Genomic DNA, 14613 nt, shown 5'->3' with positions numbered 1-14613 from the left:
TTATGTACAACGAATGAAACCATTTATGACATATTTCTTTTAGACAAATTTACATGAGTGTAATTTTCTTGTAGTAGACAAGCAGAAATGATCCAGTCGAGCTGTAGTTTACAAAGGATGCTATCGTGTGTAAAAAGAACAAGTTTAATTTCTTTTAGATTAAATTACAATAAAATGTTATACAAGTATATCTGAAAAATACTGTCAGATTCGCAAGAATTGCGAAATTGTTACTGTTTTGAGGGGTCATTTTAACACCAAATAGAAGTGTGTCCGGAGAACTGTTATCTCTTCGATACCACGTCAGGATGACACTATTGTATCCTTAGGTCGACCAAAAGTTCGCGCCAGCGGTTACGTATGAGTTTTGAACCCAGAATGGAGTGAACGGAGACAAGAACGGAAGAAGAGCACTCACAGATGTTTATAACATAAATAACCGTTTATTTAAAATATATCTAAGTTAGTTTATACATCAGAATTTATTTAAGTTACAAAAGTTAGTATTTTTCTAAATGTAAGCTAAGTGAATCGCATTCGGCATTGATTTACAATTGCGTTCGCTATCAGTTTATGAGTAGAGAGAGAGCGTACAATAATGCGCTGGCAGGATAAATACCTTATACTGTTGATCGAGTAACAGTAATAAAGTTCCAAATCCTTTTACTTCCTGAAACAATTCTCTTGGAAGTTAAGTAGGTGAATTGTTAATATCTTAGAGTTCAGTAGGCGAGGAGGAGGTCTTGGTTGACGAACAAAAACAGTCTCTCGAAGACGATCTCGACGGCAGGTAGACGTGTAGCACACGCACACTATCAAATCATAACTTCCTCAATCTTACTCATCGTGCCAGCCTTTTTATACGAAGTGTTCCTTTCGGGCCTTTCCCCGATTTCGTCAGAGATGACGATCTCCTTGGACCAATGAAGTGACGGGTGACACAATCGCGACACAGAGATTTACTCATTTCAACAAGGAACACAACTCGTAAGAATCGAATTTTGAACTGATTTTATGGAAACATTTTGTCGGTTGGCTTTCCGTTAAAATTAGCCCTTTTTTTCTCTTTTTAAACTTGTTCCGTCTTTAAAGAATTGTATTTAGAGTTTAATTAAAATTTATAAAAGATTAAGGTTTATAACACGAAATTTATGATCCTCGCAGAAGTAGGTCCAATGGTTTTTAGGAAACATTAATAACGTAGGTGTAAAAATGAAATACAGTAGAGTCTCTGTAACCCTTCATATATTGGTCCGGCGGTGTCGAATCACTGGACGTATCGGATTGGCAAGTAACGGACTACAAAGATTCAACTGTAGTTCATTGCTTTAGAATTAATTCAAAAAAATTTTTAAAAAAGCAATGATCAGAAATTACCAATTTTTGTGGTATCAAATTAATGCGTGTAAATATAAAAGTGAATAATTTAGATTATTAAACAATCTAAGGCTTCATTTATTATTCGACGATAGAGAAATAACAAAAGTATAAAGAAACTAACTTCTTGAAAAGTGTGTAATAAATTTATTATAACTTGTGTGTAGTGCTTAACGAATATCTACATTATTACTAAGGATATACGAGTTATACGGAAATAGTAACCAAAACTTAGGTATGGACCATGCCATTCCTGTAGGGAGAGCTTTTCATGGGGAAACTGGCTTGTATTCAGATGTTAGACCCACGTTGAAAACCCGACAAACTATACGTGGTCATCCCATTGGTGAGGCGCTAACTCTCATCCATCCAATACTTTTAAATGGTTTTATATTCTACATACCTTCGTTTAGTGTTAAAATGATCACAGCAAAAAGTAACAATTTTCGCAATTCTTGCGAATCTGAAAGTACTTTTCAGATTTTTCAGATATAATTGCGTAACACTGTGATGTAATTTAACCGGGTTTTAAAAGAGAGTTGGCATATGATGCGAGTGCAGAGACGGTTGAGATGTAATTTATGGATCATGCCTATATGCGACATAAGAGCGTCACAATGCTTGCTTCTGTCTAGGTACACACTGCTCTATAGCATAGGCGGAAACTTTAGCTATTTATATGAGCTTAATTCACATTAGGTGTAGGAAGGACAACAGACAGTACAGTACTTAAACTATCGCATTTATTGTGAAAGTAGGGTAGCTTTACACAGGATTGCGAAGTTTGATAGCCGCTTAAAACTGGTCCATCCCGTACACCACATTCTTAGACATTTAGACAACATTAGAATAGATTTCTAATGAATGCCGCCGGGCCATTTTAACCCTAGTTACATACTCACTCAGCTACTTACAGGACACGGCAACTTTAAGCAATACTTGCATAAATTTAACCTTGGGGACAATTCACAATGCGATTGTGGTATTCGGGAGGACTAAACACCACTTCACTTAGTTTTCCGCTGCAATAGATACAATCACATTACGGATAGTTTAATGAGAGCTGCTATTCTTGAAGGGCACAACTTGCCTCGCAACCCGCACCAACTAATGCTCCATCATCTCTTTGCATTCATATTCCTTAGTGGGGTTCTCGAGAGCACTCACTTCGGGGGCACGGATGACAATTAGCTTTCCTTTGCTTTGTTTCAGCTGTCGATATATAGCTGTCTTTCAAGTTTGTATTTTAATTTTTATTTTCTGTTTTCTTTTTCAGTCTAAATTCGGTTAGTCCTAGTTGTAAGTTAGATCAGAGACTCTTAACTTGGTTTCCGGTTAAGTTATGATAGGTTAGGTTAAATTAGTTTAGGGTTTGTTAGCTTTAGTCATTTGGTTAGATTTGTCCTGGATTATGGCAGCTTAGTTTAGTGAGTAAGTTAACGTTTAAAAAAATTTTTTTGGGGAATTTTGCTCATTTGTCTTTGTCGTTCGTCTCGTCTAGTTTGTCATGTTCGTTTGCGTTAGCAGCCACTTGGCATTAACTTCTACACTTAGCTATTCGTGGCGGCACTCAATTATTGATGCTCGCACTCAGGATTCCTTTTAGACCCTTCGGGGGACTACGGCCTTGCAGCGTAAAAACTGCACGCCAACATCAAACGTAAAGCGTACTGTAGCCTTGTGTACGCTGTTCAGAGAAATCCTACCTTTTTCTACTGTCTATCTCCTCTTCCTCCTTCTTCCCCTCACTCTTTTTTCTGCCGGCTAAACACTTCGTGTACGGCCGATGTCTTTTTTATGTAGGCCTATGTATGCGACATAAGAGAGTGTAAGCCACACAACACCTTATTACAATCGGCTGCGAAGCAAGGGAATACCGAGGAATCCTTGTTAAGACACACTCTAAAGTGTCTTTGTTTACGGAAGGGCAATCGGTGAGCGAAGATGGATGACAGAGTTTATGAATGAGATCGGAGATAGATGCATCCGTAGGAGTCGGTACCCCTGGGGCGATTGCAACGAGAGGTCCGATGACAGTAAAGAACAGAGGCAGTTTCGAAGTGACGCGGAGTTGCCTGTGCTTGAGGCTGAGATGCCCGTGTTGGTGACTGACTCTGAGGTAGCCCATACCATCGGCAACCTAAGGAAAGGGAAAGCACCTGGCGTTGATGGGATCACGGCCTAAATGATACAAGTTCTGCAACAGGAACGTCCTAACTTGCTCCGTGTCTTGTATCAGGAGTGTCTTCTCCTGGGTGACTTTCCAGTGCAGTGGAAGCAGGCGCGTCTTGTGTTAATTCATAAGAGTAGGCGCCGGAAGAACGGACCAAAGTCCTATAGACCAATCAGCCTACTGCCAGTGCTGGGGAAGGTTCTAGACAGAATCATCAGTGACAGGATATTATATCACTTTAAGCGGAAAGGGCTGTTACACCCACAGCAATGTGGATTCCGGCCGGACAAGTCGACCTGCATGGCATTACATCGGGCGGTTGATCTGGTTCGCCAGAACCGCCGGCAGGGCCTCCACGCGTCGCTCATTTCGATAGACGTAGTGGGGTCTTTCTACAATGTGTGATGGCCATCCATAATGGGTGAACTGAGGACGGCGAACCTGCCGACCACTCTTGTATCACTTTCCAGCAGTTTCCTGAGTGACCGCGCGATAGTTTACGAAACGCGAAGCAGAAGGTATGAGAGGATACTGGAACGGGGCTGCCCACAACGGTCCTGTATAGGGCCCCTATTGTGGAACGTTCTAGCCGACAAGGTGCTGCAACTAGTCTTCCCGGACGAAGTCCAGCTACAGGCTTATGCAGACGATCTGTTGCTAGTAGTTGCAAGCTATAGCAATTGCGACATGGAGAGTCGCGGCAACGAAGCAATAGAACGGCTCGTTCACTGGGGGGGATAGCTGCATAAGCTCTCCTTCAGCCCTGAGAAATCAGAGGCCTTGACGGTGGCCCAGACTGGAGTGTTGGCACTCCAACCAATATACTGGATCCGGGGCAACCCCCGGATCCAGTATATTCATCTTTACCGAGATATCACCGAGATCTGTACGATGATATCACCGAGGTACTTTAACTCATTCATCCTTCGTATGAATGAGTTAAAGTACCATCGGTAACCTAAGGAAACTTTAAGGAAACTAAGTTACTTTAACTCATTCATCCGAAGGATGAATGAGTTAAAGTAACTTAGTCACTAAGGACGCGGTCACTAAGGAAACTAAGGTACTTTATACCTTAGTTTCCTTAAAGTTTCCTTAAAACCTTACGATAGCGGCAAGTTTCCTTGGGGCTATCGTGAGGTTTGTTCTGTCCCGAACACTCCTCAGATGGGGCGTCCAGCGTAGTGTCTGGTCGATGATAACACCGAGGTACTTTAACTCATTCATTCTTCGGATGAATGAGTTAAATTAAAGTACCTCGAAAATCCGGAGGATGAATGAGGTACTTGAACGAGGTACTTTCGGATGAATGCGTCAAAGTACCTCGTTCATCCTCCGGATTTTATCGTTCATCCTCCGGATTAATTTAACTCATTCATCTTTCGGATGAATGAGTTAAAGTACCTCGGTGTTATCATCAACCAGACACTACGCTGGACGCCCCATCTGAGGAGTGTTCGGGACAGAACAAACCTCACGATAGCGGCACTATCGAGGCTAGCTAGACAGGACTATAGTCTTAGCAAAAAAGGGATTCGATTCATCTACAAGATGAGTGTAGAACGCAACGCGTATCTGCTATGCCTGTGGTGTATGGTGGAAAGACTCTGCCAACGTCAATCAGAGCAGGACGCTGCTCACGATCCAGAGACCCGCTGCCTGCGGATCACGAGAGCGTACAGAACTGTGTCTACAGAGGTGGCCCTGGTTCTGGCCGGGCTGCTCCCATTGCCTCTGGTAGTCAGCCAAGAGGCAGCCTTCTACAGGATGACAGTGGAAGCATTGTAATCAGATGTATCCGGTCAGACAGACGTGCTAAAGCTCCATCCAGCCCACAGGATAGGACTTGACTGGGATGTCGGTAAATCGACAGGTACCGGTGTTGAACTATACACCAATGGCTCAAAAGACGGCAGCCTAGTAGATGCTGTGTACTACATTTTCTCTGATGGAGTAGAAGTGTACTGTCGATTATTCAGATTGAATGTGTTCCAGGCGGAACTGGTGGCCCTGGAGGGGTCGTCCCAGTGAATCTTATCACATCTGGGTAACGGTATACTCAGATAGCCAGTCATCGCTTCAGGCCTTGAGCGACGGGTACCATCGCGATCCACTGGTATAGGAGATCAGAGGTAGGATACTGAGGGCGAAGCACGAGCGACACGTTGCTCTGCGGTGGGTCCGCGGCCACATCAGGATCCTGGGCAACGAACGTGCCGATCAGCTGGCAAAGGCGGGAGCCAAAGGCCCATTTGTAACGAGGACGGTGAAACCCTCGACTACATACATTAAAGGTACTGTACTGCAAAGATCAGTGACACATTGGCGAGAGCGCCAGACTCAAAGTACAGTAGGTAGGCCTTCGTGCCTGAAGTTGGCCTCACTCTGGTAAGTTGTTGCTGATTGACGACGCAAATACTGACTGGACACGGTAGGTTCCCCCATTTCGAGTCCAAATTTGGACAAGGAGATGGATGGTAGCTGCTCCTGTGGGTGTCCTCGAGGCGACGTGAGACACTATGTACTTTACTGTCCTCTTACAGAGGACTTCCGCCTAGGGGCAGACCAAGTTGATTGGAGCAAGCCCCCTGAACAAGTACTTCAAACACTAACAGCTAGTAAAGGAAACTTAAAGAAACTAAAGGAATTGATGGAAAAAGTTACAGATCTCTCTGATCTATAAGCCTAGTGGACGTGCTAGGCTGGGTCTCCTCTTCTTGTAGGGAAGGGGATCTCGCTGCCCGTTATTATCATTAAAGTTGAGTAATGTGAGCTAATAGTTTTGTGGATAAAGTGCAGTACAGTCTGCACAACATAAAACTTACGCCAGCTTAGAGGGCTGGGCCAAGAAGACGGATGGGAGCCCGAAAGATGTATTCGGTGGCCCAGCTATAGAAGTCCCTGTCTACCTGTCAGGTATCCGACTAGCTGACGATTAAGACATAGTCTCTTTAACCCTGTAGTGCCATTAGGCGGAGCAGGGCAGAGTTCGTTTTATGAGCCCCTGGGGTGATAGAGTCGTCGACCTTATTGTTAGGATGTGTAGATTTCTTCGGCCTTCTCGTTAGGTAAGGAAGGAAGAGAATTCGTGCATGTACTTTTATTTCCATTTCCCTTTGCCGAGCTAGACGTGGTGCAACTTGTTTCTTGTACTATGACGTGTAGGGGCTGAGGCGAGATCTGTGGTCTTATGGCGGCAGTTCTTTTCGGGTACCACGCCTGTGGAATCGGAGGCAATTTGATGACCGTTAACATGGCCGGTAAAAAGTCCGAGTCTAGCAGAAGAGACGAGGCGACTGTTTTCTCTTTCATTTCGAACGGATGAACATGGCGGGCGCCATTTTTAACGGTCTCTGGTTGGAATTCGTCGTCAATCGTAGAGAAGACCAATGTATGGTCATCTCTTACAGATGTAGGGGACACGAAAAAATCCATTGCGACAGGAAAAAAGTTCCACTCACCTAATTAAAATTAGAGTTAAAATAACCGGAATCATGTTTCGGAGCAGAATGGAGTTTTGGACTAAAAGTCATCTTAGTTCAGTTGGTAAAATATATCGACAATGGAGCAGTAGAAACACTAAAACAAAAAGTTATAAAAATCCGGCAACATTCACAAGGACAATTGTGATATAAAAAGTCAAAATAAAAGGCTAGAACTAATAAAAATCAAGAAAAAATTTTGCCCTCGGGTCGGACGAACAATCTTCCGAACCAACCTTTCAGTTAATAGCCGATTACGCCAACGGTGACACCAGCAAGATCCCCTTTAAATGTGAATTAAATAAATTATATAATTATAGAAAACAATAATAATTTTATATATAATCTTCCTTTGTCCTATCTTTTGTATATTGCGAACGTCGGCAACGCAGTTCAAAACTGTTTACAGTAGAACCTCCATTATCCGGACTACCTCCATCCCCAATTAGTCCGGATAATCGAGGTTCTACTGTATTTGTTGTTAACTGGAGGATCGAAAACCTTCTTATTTTACTTATCTACTTCAATTTTATGCTTAAAAAACCCACAGAAACTAGTAATGGAAACGATCGATTTTAAACTATTATTATATCTTAAATTCTACCGATTTGATGCTATTTTTTAATATATAATTAGTGTTACCCGACAGTAAAAGGATAAACAGTAGAGTAACTGTTCGCCTTAATTAGATTAATATTTAGTTAGTAATTAATAGTTTAAAAAAGTTTCTTTATCGATTTTATAAGTTGATGAATATTCTTTAGAAAATCACTGTAGCTTATATCCATTATTAACGGCGAGTCAAAAGGATAACTGTCCAATGAGCATTCAGATATCCGCGCGAGATAATGACATAGATGTCTAATCCTTCCTTTCGACGTAATCGATCTTCGCTTTTCTGCCAACTGTTGCTAAGCGACCGTTGTCATAGTAACTCGTTATAACGGAAATTGGTACCATTAACTCGAGATCTCTTACTTCCCGTCCAAGAAAGAAAAAAGTGAATAGAGATTTTTAAAAAGTAAAAAGAAAAGTTTTATTAAAGACATATTTATTTATTTAATTAATATCCAATCAACGCGCGTATCTTTTAGTGTTGCCAGACGTGTTATGGTGCAGTTCTTAAAACTTTTGAAAAATATAAAATTTACTTTTTTTTTATTTTAAAATATTAAATAAATATTTTAATTTATTATTAATTTTATAAAATAAAATTTAGAAAACTTTTATACCGTAATAAAGTAAAGTTAAGTTTTTTAGTTAATTTTTTTACTACTAGAGGAGCCCCTAAGTTGAAAACGATGTAATAATCTCGTAAATGACAGAATAATTCCGCCTCCCGCTGATTATATTTTATCAAAAAGCGACAGAGTCTGCGTTTATGTGACGTCACTAAACCCGGCATCTAACACACAGCAACTGTTGACATTAAGGAACATTATCCGGTAAGTTTCTGCATTCCGCAATAATTATATAAAATATTATTTAAAAAATAGTTTATAAAATATCCGCGCTAGACATATTTATTAGAATTACATTCCGAAACGGGTATATTTTAAATGAGTTTTTCAGTAAAATATTAGTAAATTCTTCTTTTTCTAATTAATTATCTGAATTTTATCGATAAATTCAAGATAATCTATTAGATTTAAGTATTAGTAATCTCTTCAATGATATGGTAATTTAGTATAACCCGAATAGGAAGAGAACACGCTGGTCGAAGAGAAAAAGTGCCTTTTTCCGTTAATTTACCTTCATTTATCTTTATATCTTAAGCATAAAGATAAAGATAAAATAACGTGATTCGCAGCTCGTAAATCTACTTAAATACTGACCAAGGAAAAACCATTTAAGACCATTAAATCTAAAGATTATTTGCAGAGACACGCATAATAAATTTAATTAATAATATTATATTTAATACGAAGAAAAAAATTACTCTAAAATGCTTACTGTAGTAGGAAAGTAAATGTTTGTATTTAGTTGTGTTACAAACTTCCAAGTGTGGGTAAAAATTTTAAAAACTTGTTTAAATACGCGTGAGTTTTTCTGCTTTTTTAGTATTATTTTGTATATTATTTATATAAAATAGGCTGATCTTCAATATTTATACTTATAAAGGCATCTTTTATGTAACGTTGTAACCCCGCAAGTCGTTGGTGCGTTACTGAAAATTGTACGAGGTATTCCAGGGTTAGACGACGAATAAAAGTTCTGGAAGCTGTGAGTGTAAAAACAAAATTTAATTTTAAAAATCTGAGTGAATTAGTGTTTTCTTATCGTACCAGACAAAACAACAACGAGCAAAATAATGGTGTTTTCTGAAAAAAAAACTATAATTTTCTGCTAAATCACCGTCTCACCCTTATAGATATGGGTTAGTTGGTGGGTGAACTCTCCATCAGAGCCTACTGTCAATACGTTACACTTTCTGTTAGTTTATACAATAGTTACACGCGCTCACCATAAAGGTTAAACATTACTCTATTTTATAATGACATTTAATGACAAACAATGTATTTATCGTTATATATAGTAATATTATTAAACATCTGTCTTATTGTTGGAATTAAGTCTATGATAGAAAAAAGTATAAACTTTTTCGAAGTTATTCATTTATTCGACAAGAACCGTAGTATAGCAGTAATAAAAAGAAACTTAAGATCATAAATGACGTCATAAATGTAAAAATTCCGAAAATATGCTATGTATACTTTTTGGTATATTCACATTCCTAATGCAAATTTGATGTTTTCGTAATCTTCACTATATGATGACCAGCTGGGTTAAGATACGGTATAGCCGCCGGCATGTACAGTACCTCTGAATAGCGGACAAACCTGTTGTCCGCTATTCGGAGGTTATACTGTATTAAAGTTATTTTAAAGATATTTTAAGACAAATTCAACAAAAGAGATTCCTCGAATAACTGATATGATAAAAAGGCATTTTAAATAAAGATATATATATCTTTCTTTATTTCTCAATATATACATTGTCTTTACATTAAGATGTCTTTTTATCATATCACTGTAAATGTTTTCTAAAATTCTACAAACAAAATGTAGTCTATTGTATTCTTTTATCAATTAACAGATAATTGATACAGTCCTAATAAATTGGCTTAATATTACAGTTATTAAGTCAAGAGTCTGTGTTATATAAATTATATTAATACAGATATATTATATTTTATTAGGTATTTTAAAATAAATTTATCTTATAAAATAAAATATTAATTCTGACAAAAGACAGATTATTAATTGAAGTTTTATATAATCTTACTAAACTTTAGGATAAAAAAACTTATTAAGAATTTTAAATACTTATGAACGAATGTGTAAAAATATACGCATAAAAATACAGAGGAAAATTGAATTAATTTATCAATTTTTCTTGTATAAAATACATAAATATGCAAATAAAACTCTTAATTCAAATGTATGGCATTTTCAAATTTAAATACAGATTATTGGGCCGCAGTTTTCAAATTGCGGACTTATAGATTCCCACTATCGTTCGTTTGTCTGTATGTCCGACCGTTCTTCCATATTCTCGAGAACGGAGTTAGATAAATGAAAGCCAATACCAGATATGAAAAGCTTAGAACCAGAGGCCCCAATTGTCTATATCTATAGGTAATCGGGTATAGATATTCATATTTTAAATTAAAATATGATAAAAAAATGCAGACCAAAATTTTATAAAACTTTCAGACGATATGTGGTTTTATTATTTCTACAAAGCAATGGATGGAGGCTCTGTATATTTATGTAGCCTATACATATAAAGGATATACAAATATACAGAGGGGAAAAAATAAAGAAAAAATACTCTGAAGAAATAAACAGAATCTTAGCGAATAACGTGATTGATTAAATGCTGTTTTATCCGTCTCCAAGGAAATTTTCTAAAGTGTCTGTAGTACTTACATTATTGTTAATAACAGGATTAAATATTCTGTAAGAGCTTTTATAATATAGTTCAGCTTCTTTAATTGTTTACCTTTTTTATTATATATATATATTTCTATTTTTAGCATATTTAAAAATGGACGACGAAGAATTTCGTAGATTTGCTCACCGATTAATCGATTTTACGATCGATTATCATAAAAGAATTCGAGAAAGACCCGTCTTATCTGATGTACGACCCGGCTACATATGGGATTTAGTGCCAGGATGTGCACCCGAAGAAGGAGAAAGTTGGCAGAAGATTTTCGAAGATATTGAAAGAGTTGTCATGTCGGGGGTAAGTGTATTCTCTAGCGTAGTTCGATAACTGATCAGAGTATCTTTTGTACTTTTTGTAAATACTCTTACTAAAAGATTTCTGTTTTTTGCTTTATGCTCGTATCTTGATATTTCACGCAATAAAGATCTACCAAGCAACTAAACCTACGCTGAACTGAAATTATACGTAATCTAGACAAAGTTTAAAGTTTAGCGCTAAAGTTTACTCTATTTTACTCTTAGAGGAGGTGTTTTGTATCGTTAATAAATTTCTCTATTGTTTAAATGTACCGGTATGTTTACATAGTTTTTGTGTGCCTAACAATCGAAGTAAACCAAACAATTGTATTTACTTGATTTATTTTATCGCCCCACGTTATATTATTTATTGTTTAGAACTAAAGAATGGCAGTTTCTTGGCTATTAGAATAAAAATCACATTTATCAGTTTTATCCAAGAGGTGAGCGAGATACCACCAAGACGTCACATTAAGTTTGTGATTGATCATCTCCGCTTTCGGTAATCGATATCAAACTACGTTTTTGCGGATGACTGAAGCATTAATCTCATACCGAATCTAATTAGATGAATTTTTAAAGCATCATTTTAAATGACGAATAAATTACATTTTTTAAAAATATAAAAACAGTTATTTTGATTAGAAAGAAATGTGTATTTTCAGATGACACATTGGCATTCTCCTCGATTTCACGCCTATTTTCCTACAGCTAATTCGTATCCAGCTATCTGCGCTGATATTTTGTCAGGATGTCTCGGCATTATCGGATTTACTTGGGTAATCTATCCAAGAATTAAGCTATCGTGAAACGATTTAACTACATTATCTTTGTAATTACATTTATAATATATTTAGGCATCTTGTCCGGCTGCAACCGAGTTAGAAATGGTTATGATGAATTGGCTGGGTAAAATGTTAAATTTACCAAAAGAATTCCTTTACGGTTCGGACAGTATAGGCGGAGGAGTGATTCAGGTAGGAATTATACAATTTATTCTATCATTCGGAAAATAATAAAAGATTACCGGAGAATCTTTATAGATGACTGCCAGCGAATCGACTTTAGTAGCTTTGTTAGCTGCCAGAACAAAAGCCATGGGTATCTCGAAGAAGAAGAATAAAGATTTAAAAAGTATTGGAAATTTGGTTGCTTATTGTTCGAATCAGGTAAGAATTTATTAATGGTTTGAATCTTTAAAGACATTTTCAAAATTTTATGTTAATTTTTACGATAGAGTCATTCGTCGGTTGAAAGAGCGGGATTGTTAGCTGACGTGGAAATGAGATCATTGGAAACTGATGAAAATTTAAGTCTAAGAGGAGATGTTTTAAAAAAAGCCATTATGGAAGATCGACGCAAAAACAAATATCCATTTTATGCGAGTTGAATTTTTAGTTTTATCAAAATATGACAAAGGTTTGAATTATGACCCTTGAATATTACAATCTTTATACTTCAGGTTGTCGCTACTCTTGGAACAACAAATTCTTGCGCTTTCGATAATCTGTTAGAGATTGGTAAAGTGTGTAAGTATTTAAAATAGTTTATTATATGTTTAAAGTATAATGAATTAAAAATCATTCGTATTGGACAGTTACATTAATTACATGTTTGAAAAAATGATGTCAATCATTTATTTTGTCTTATTAAGCAAAAGACTAAATTAAGAATGTGATGAATTGTAATGAATTTTATAATATAATTCGTTAAACATTGGAATTATTCTATAATATTAATTTTAAAGGTAAAGAAGAAAATGTTTGGCTGCATGTAGATGCGGCGTATGCGGGAGCGGCATTTATATGTTCCGAATTTCAACATTATTTACAAGGCATTGAGGTAATGGAATTTTTACACTTTGTGAAATTGTAAAAATCTTTAAAAAATAACAAAATATTCACTTTCGTATACAGTTTGCAAATTCTTTTAATATGAATCCTCACAAGTGGTTATTAGTCAATTTTGATTGTTCCGCTATGTGGTGAGTCTTGTATAATTATTAATAATAATAATATTATTATTAATTATAATTTTTAAAAATTTATACTATTATCAGGGTGAAAAATAAACACGAATTAACAGATGCTTTTAATGTTAATCCAACGTATTTACAACATAAGGATGAAGGTGCAATTCCGGATTTCAGGGTATTCTAGATGATTTACGGATTCTTTATTATAAAAACATATGCTCAAAATTTTTATATCTTTATTATTTATTTTAGCATTGGCACATACATCTAGGAAGGCGATTTAGATCTTTAAAAATGTGGTTTGTATTCAGAACTTACGGCATAAAAGGTCTTCAGGAATTCATAAGAAAAGTAAGTATTTCGATTTACAATACTTGACGTATCTGTCCTGTCTCTATTGTAATTAAATGTAAAACGCATAAAAATTGTCAGATCATCAAGAGATTGAATTCATTTGGATACTAATTTAGTATTATAATTTTCAGCATGTCCGATTGGCACATAAATTCGAGGAATTACTGTTGAGGGATGGAAGATTTGAAATTTCAACTCCAGTAGTGATGGGTTTAGTGTGTTTTCGTTTAAAGGTTCAAATAAAACTAATTATACATTACATTATTGAAATATCTTACTCTAATAATTAAGAAATAATATTTTTTTCAGGGTTCAAATTCTATAAATGAAAATCTTTTAAAAACTATTAACGAGAGAAGAATTATCCATTTGACTCCGACAAAAATTAATGGAAAATATATTTTGCGCTTTGCTATATGTTCCAGACAAACCAACGAAGACGACGTTATATTTTCGTGGAAAGAAATTCAAACGGTATCCACGCAATTATTGACAAATGCGTAAATTCACCTAAACGAAATTTCAAATTGGATGTATTGTAATTAAAATCAAGATAAAGGAATCAAATCATAAAATATATTATGTTAAATATAGTAATTAAATGTTCGTACGAAAAATAATGATGTTAAATAAAGTGTTAAGCATACATTTTATTTTTTTGTTATTCACGTATATAACGCTCAAATAAAGCTATGGGTTTCCATTCCAATCTAATGAATTTCTGAGAACAATACGCAAATTTGAGTAAAAAGGGTTGCTTTCCATTATTTCTTACGACAGAATTTCTAATTTTTTAATGAAAGACACCGAATTTGATGTTAAAAACAGCAGAATTTGGACAGTGGTGCCGTTACAGATTTAAACTGGAAGAAATTAATGTGAAATCGAGATTAATTATTATATTCATAATAAATTATGCTAAAGTTGCTATGCCGCGTGGCTATTATTGTATTGCATACTGCTGATGAAAAAGCTAAGCATATAGCTGCAATTAAAGAAATT

The 14613-nt window shown here is 36.2% G+C and overlaps 1 protein-coding gene across 1 annotated transcript; it reads left to right on the top strand.

Moving 5' to 3' along the window:
* Positions 1 to 8380: 8380 nt before the first annotated feature.
* On the top strand, positions 8381 to 14443 carry LOC111633872 (aromatic-L-amino-acid decarboxylase-like). Its single transcript, XM_023378511.1, has 13 exons — positions 8381 to 8477; positions 11072 to 11283; positions 11948 to 12061; positions 12140 to 12259; positions 12326 to 12451; positions 12520 to 12663; positions 12745 to 12811; positions 13030 to 13124; positions 13199 to 13266; positions 13342 to 13432; positions 13510 to 13608; positions 13743 to 13844; positions 13921 to 14443. Exons 2-13 carry the CDS (start codon positions 11083 to 11085, stop codon positions 14113 to 14115), a joined length of 1422 nt encoding a protein of 473 aa, XP_023234279.1. The 5' UTR covers positions 8381 to 8477; positions 11072 to 11082; the 3' UTR covers positions 14116 to 14443.
* The last annotated feature ends 170 nt before the right edge of the window (positions 14444 to 14613 follow it).

The sequence above is a fragment of the Centruroides sculpturatus genome, unplaced genomic scaffold (assembly GCF_000671375.1).
Source record: "Centruroides sculpturatus isolate CEXI.00-Female unplaced genomic scaffold, Cexi_2.0 scaffold54, whole genome shotgun sequence".
Lineage (NCBI taxonomy): Eukaryota > Metazoa > Arthropoda > Arachnida > Scorpiones > Buthidae > Centruroides > Centruroides sculpturatus.
This window is presented reverse-complemented; position numbering and strand designations above follow the sequence as displayed.

Coding starts and splice junctions, on each gene's coding strand:
- LOC111633872 (XM_023378511.1), top strand. CDS start 11,083: ATGGACGACGAAGAATTTCGTAGATTTGCTCACCGATTAATCGATTTT. Junction 13,267..13,341: donor TTTGATTGTTCCGCTATGTG/GTGAGTCTTGTA, acceptor TACTATTATCAG/GGTGAAAAATAAACACGAAT. Junction 13,609..13,742: donor TTCAGGAATTCATAAGAAAA/GTAAGTATTTCG, acceptor TATAATTTTCAG/CATGTCCGATTGGCACATAA.